The 2,757-nt window shown below is 38.8% G+C and overlaps 1 protein-coding gene across 1 annotated transcript; it reads right to left on the bottom strand.

Annotated features, from left to right (window-relative positions):
- Nucleotides 1-791: 791 nt before the first annotated feature.
- LOC117939899 (condensin-2 complex subunit D3-like) lies at nucleotides 792-2,308 on the bottom strand (the record flags this gene model as incomplete). Its single annotated transcript, XM_034865313.1, has 3 exons — nucleotides 2,167-2,308; nucleotides 1,905-2,038; nucleotides 792-1,000 (listed from the first exon to the last, which is right to left on the bottom strand). Coding segments are annotated over exons 1-3 (432 nt in total), but the record flags the coding sequence as incomplete, so codon positions are not given.
- Nucleotides 2,309-2,757: the final 449 nt, after the last annotated feature.

The following is a 2,757-nucleotide window of genomic DNA, read 5'->3' as shown; positions in this document are numbered from 1 at the left end:
AGTAAAGTAGAAATATCAGAAAAATCTACTTGAGTACAGTAACGAAGTATTTGTACTTCGTTACTTCCCATCTCTGGTGATAGTATACACGTTTTTTTCACATTACAAAATGAAAAAATACTAATCGATTTTTGGAATTCCATGAATCAATTTTAAAATTGGTAGAGCTTTAATCGATTCCTGAATGTGAATCAGTTTCTTTTGCACCCCCCTAGTTTGCCATAAATGACGTCCTTGTAAAAGTAATGGATAAGTAATTGATTACAAGCAACTAGGGTTAGGTACCGAAAGTCAGTTCCACTATGGAACCGGTAGGAGTCAAGCAAATGTTGGTGCCACTTAATTGTGTCAAAATATTTTCCCTCTGTTGCTCCGAAACGGACGTTCAAATATCAGACTGTCTCTGTAGTCTACCGTCACCTAGCTACCGTATATGTAGGCTAATTTAAAATAACATATTTTCCCTCCGGGCTCTGGTTGGACTACCAACTCAACATTTATTTTGTGGTTACATGTTAAAAGTGTAACTGTTATTTACTGTTAAATTATTGTAGTTGTGTGTTAGGTGACATAGGTTTACTTAAGTACTTTAAAATGTTAATCTATTGTTACATCTAAACAATTTTCAATTAAAAAAAAAACTATAAAAGAGCCTTTCTTTGATGTCATTTTTCAGTTTTCAAGAATTGATTTAGGAATCAGAATTGTTTTAAAAATAGCGTTTTGGCATTGGGATTATAAAAATCCAAACATTACCCAACCCTACAAGTAACTTGGCAAACATTGCTTACCTGCGACACCACCTCCTTCTGTGCGGCCTGCAGGACAACCTTAGCCATAGAGGCCATGTTCTCCTCCTCGGGTTCCTCCCCTGAAGCACCCCCTGCTGGAGCAGATACGGCCTGCAGCTTCATCTCATTCAGACTCAAGATGTTGAAGGTCTCCGATAAAATTTCAGCCCCATCTGCATCCAAAGGAAGCTCCTCGTCGGCAAAGCATGCTGGGATAGGAAAAGTAGGTAGGTTACAAGTTTTGATTTTATTTTTCCTAGGAGCAAATTGGTGGTGGTTAACGGTTTAGAATTCAAAAAGAAAATGTGTCCAGATGCCCGAAGATGTTGTGTTCATTAACAAACTTCAATATTTTGCACATTGATAGCTGTGTTGTAATTCTGATTAAACGTAAGGCTCTAGATCACATTCAGTCTCGTTTTACACTGCTGTGTGGATAACATTTACATTAAATGTCCATTGACATGGTGCTCTTTGGATGCTTTAACTTATTGGTCCCCTAATACCGTATCTGAAGTCTCTTTTATATAGACCTTAGTGGTCCCTAATACTGTATCTGAAGTATATTTTATATAGACCTTAGTGGTCCCCTAATACTGTATCTGAAGTCTAATTTACATAGACCTTAGTGGTCCCCTAATATTGTATTTGAAGTCTCTTTAATATAGACCTTAGTGGTCCCTAATACTGTATCCAAAGTCTCTTTCCAAAAATTCAGACTTCCAGCCACTAGAGCCAGTCCCACAATGAGCTTTCCTTACTATGTGCCATTTCTGAGTCTGTAGCTTTTGAGGACTTTACTCGTTCGAGAGCCATGTGGTCTCTCTCTCATGGGTGGGCCATATTCTCTGGGTGGGCAAAGCAGAGAAAAAAAGAGGTAACTTTGCCCCTTATGACCTTATTAGGGCAAGATTCTAGATTAGCCCATCTGAGCTTTCATTTTCCCAAAGGCAAAGCAGGATCCCCAGGGCTCTGAATACACCTTTAGGACCAGGTAATTTATTCACTTAAATCATCACCAAAAAAAGAAAAACATTTTGACCACACAGAGCTGGAAAAGGAATTGGTGGTTTTATGCATTAACATTTTTTCTCAATCTATTCATATGTTCACCTAAAACGGTCTGGTTGATCTTGAAAGTGACGTTGAAGCGCTGGGTGTCCGTGAAGTGCTCCAAAAGAAAGCGGTAGATCCTAAAACGCTTCTCGCGGTGCTGAGCTCCTTTCAGCGAAAATTGAGCCTTTTCTCTGCATAGATTTTAAAAAAAGAAAAGAAAAAGAATATGTACAAAAAGTGTCATCTGGGAAATTAATCAAAGCAAAATGAAGTCAAATGTGAACTGGATGACAGAAACAACATCCACACAGCTTCCTACCTCTCGCTTTGAGGGAACTTGTTGTAGGACTTGTGTTTGTTGTAGGAGTTGAAGTGAAAGATGCACTCGATGAAGTGCTGGCTGAACATTTCGGAGTTCTTCTTCAGCAGCAGGTGGACCAGGCAGTATTCACACAGACTGGGACAGGAAACAGGAGGCACGTAGGTTTGATGTTATGGTGGATTTCTGTAGGTGCTTAATAATTTCAATTTCCTTGCGAGAGTCATCCCAAAAGGATTAATAAAGAAAAGTCTAAGTCTCTAAGTCTGAGCAATATTAGATCAGAGCTCTGTGTGTTCGCTCATTTGTTCATGTGCAATGCCTGTGGAAATCCCAGTATGCACTGCAGATAACACGGTATGACTGGAGAATAGATGTGTACTATAATCTTTGTCTTGGACATTCCAATGGTAAAAACTGTCACTGAGCTTGTTGTACATTTTAGCTAAACCCCAAAAATAAATACACATATGCAATTGTGTATTGTGTATATGCACACATGTAATTCATATATTTTCAACAAATGTATTCCCGTATAAGAACGCTGTGGACTGCGTACGGAGGTCCCTAAACTTAAAGGTGCTCAAAGCG

Source organism: Etheostoma cragini, unplaced genomic scaffold (genome assembly GCF_013103735.1).
Source record: "Etheostoma cragini isolate CJK2018 unplaced genomic scaffold, CSU_Ecrag_1.0 ScbMSFa_1402, whole genome shotgun sequence".
NCBI lineage: Eukaryota > Metazoa > Chordata > Actinopteri > Perciformes > Percidae > Etheostoma > Etheostoma cragini.
Note: the sequence above shows the minus strand (reverse complement) of the source record. Positions and strands in the feature narration are given on the sequence as shown.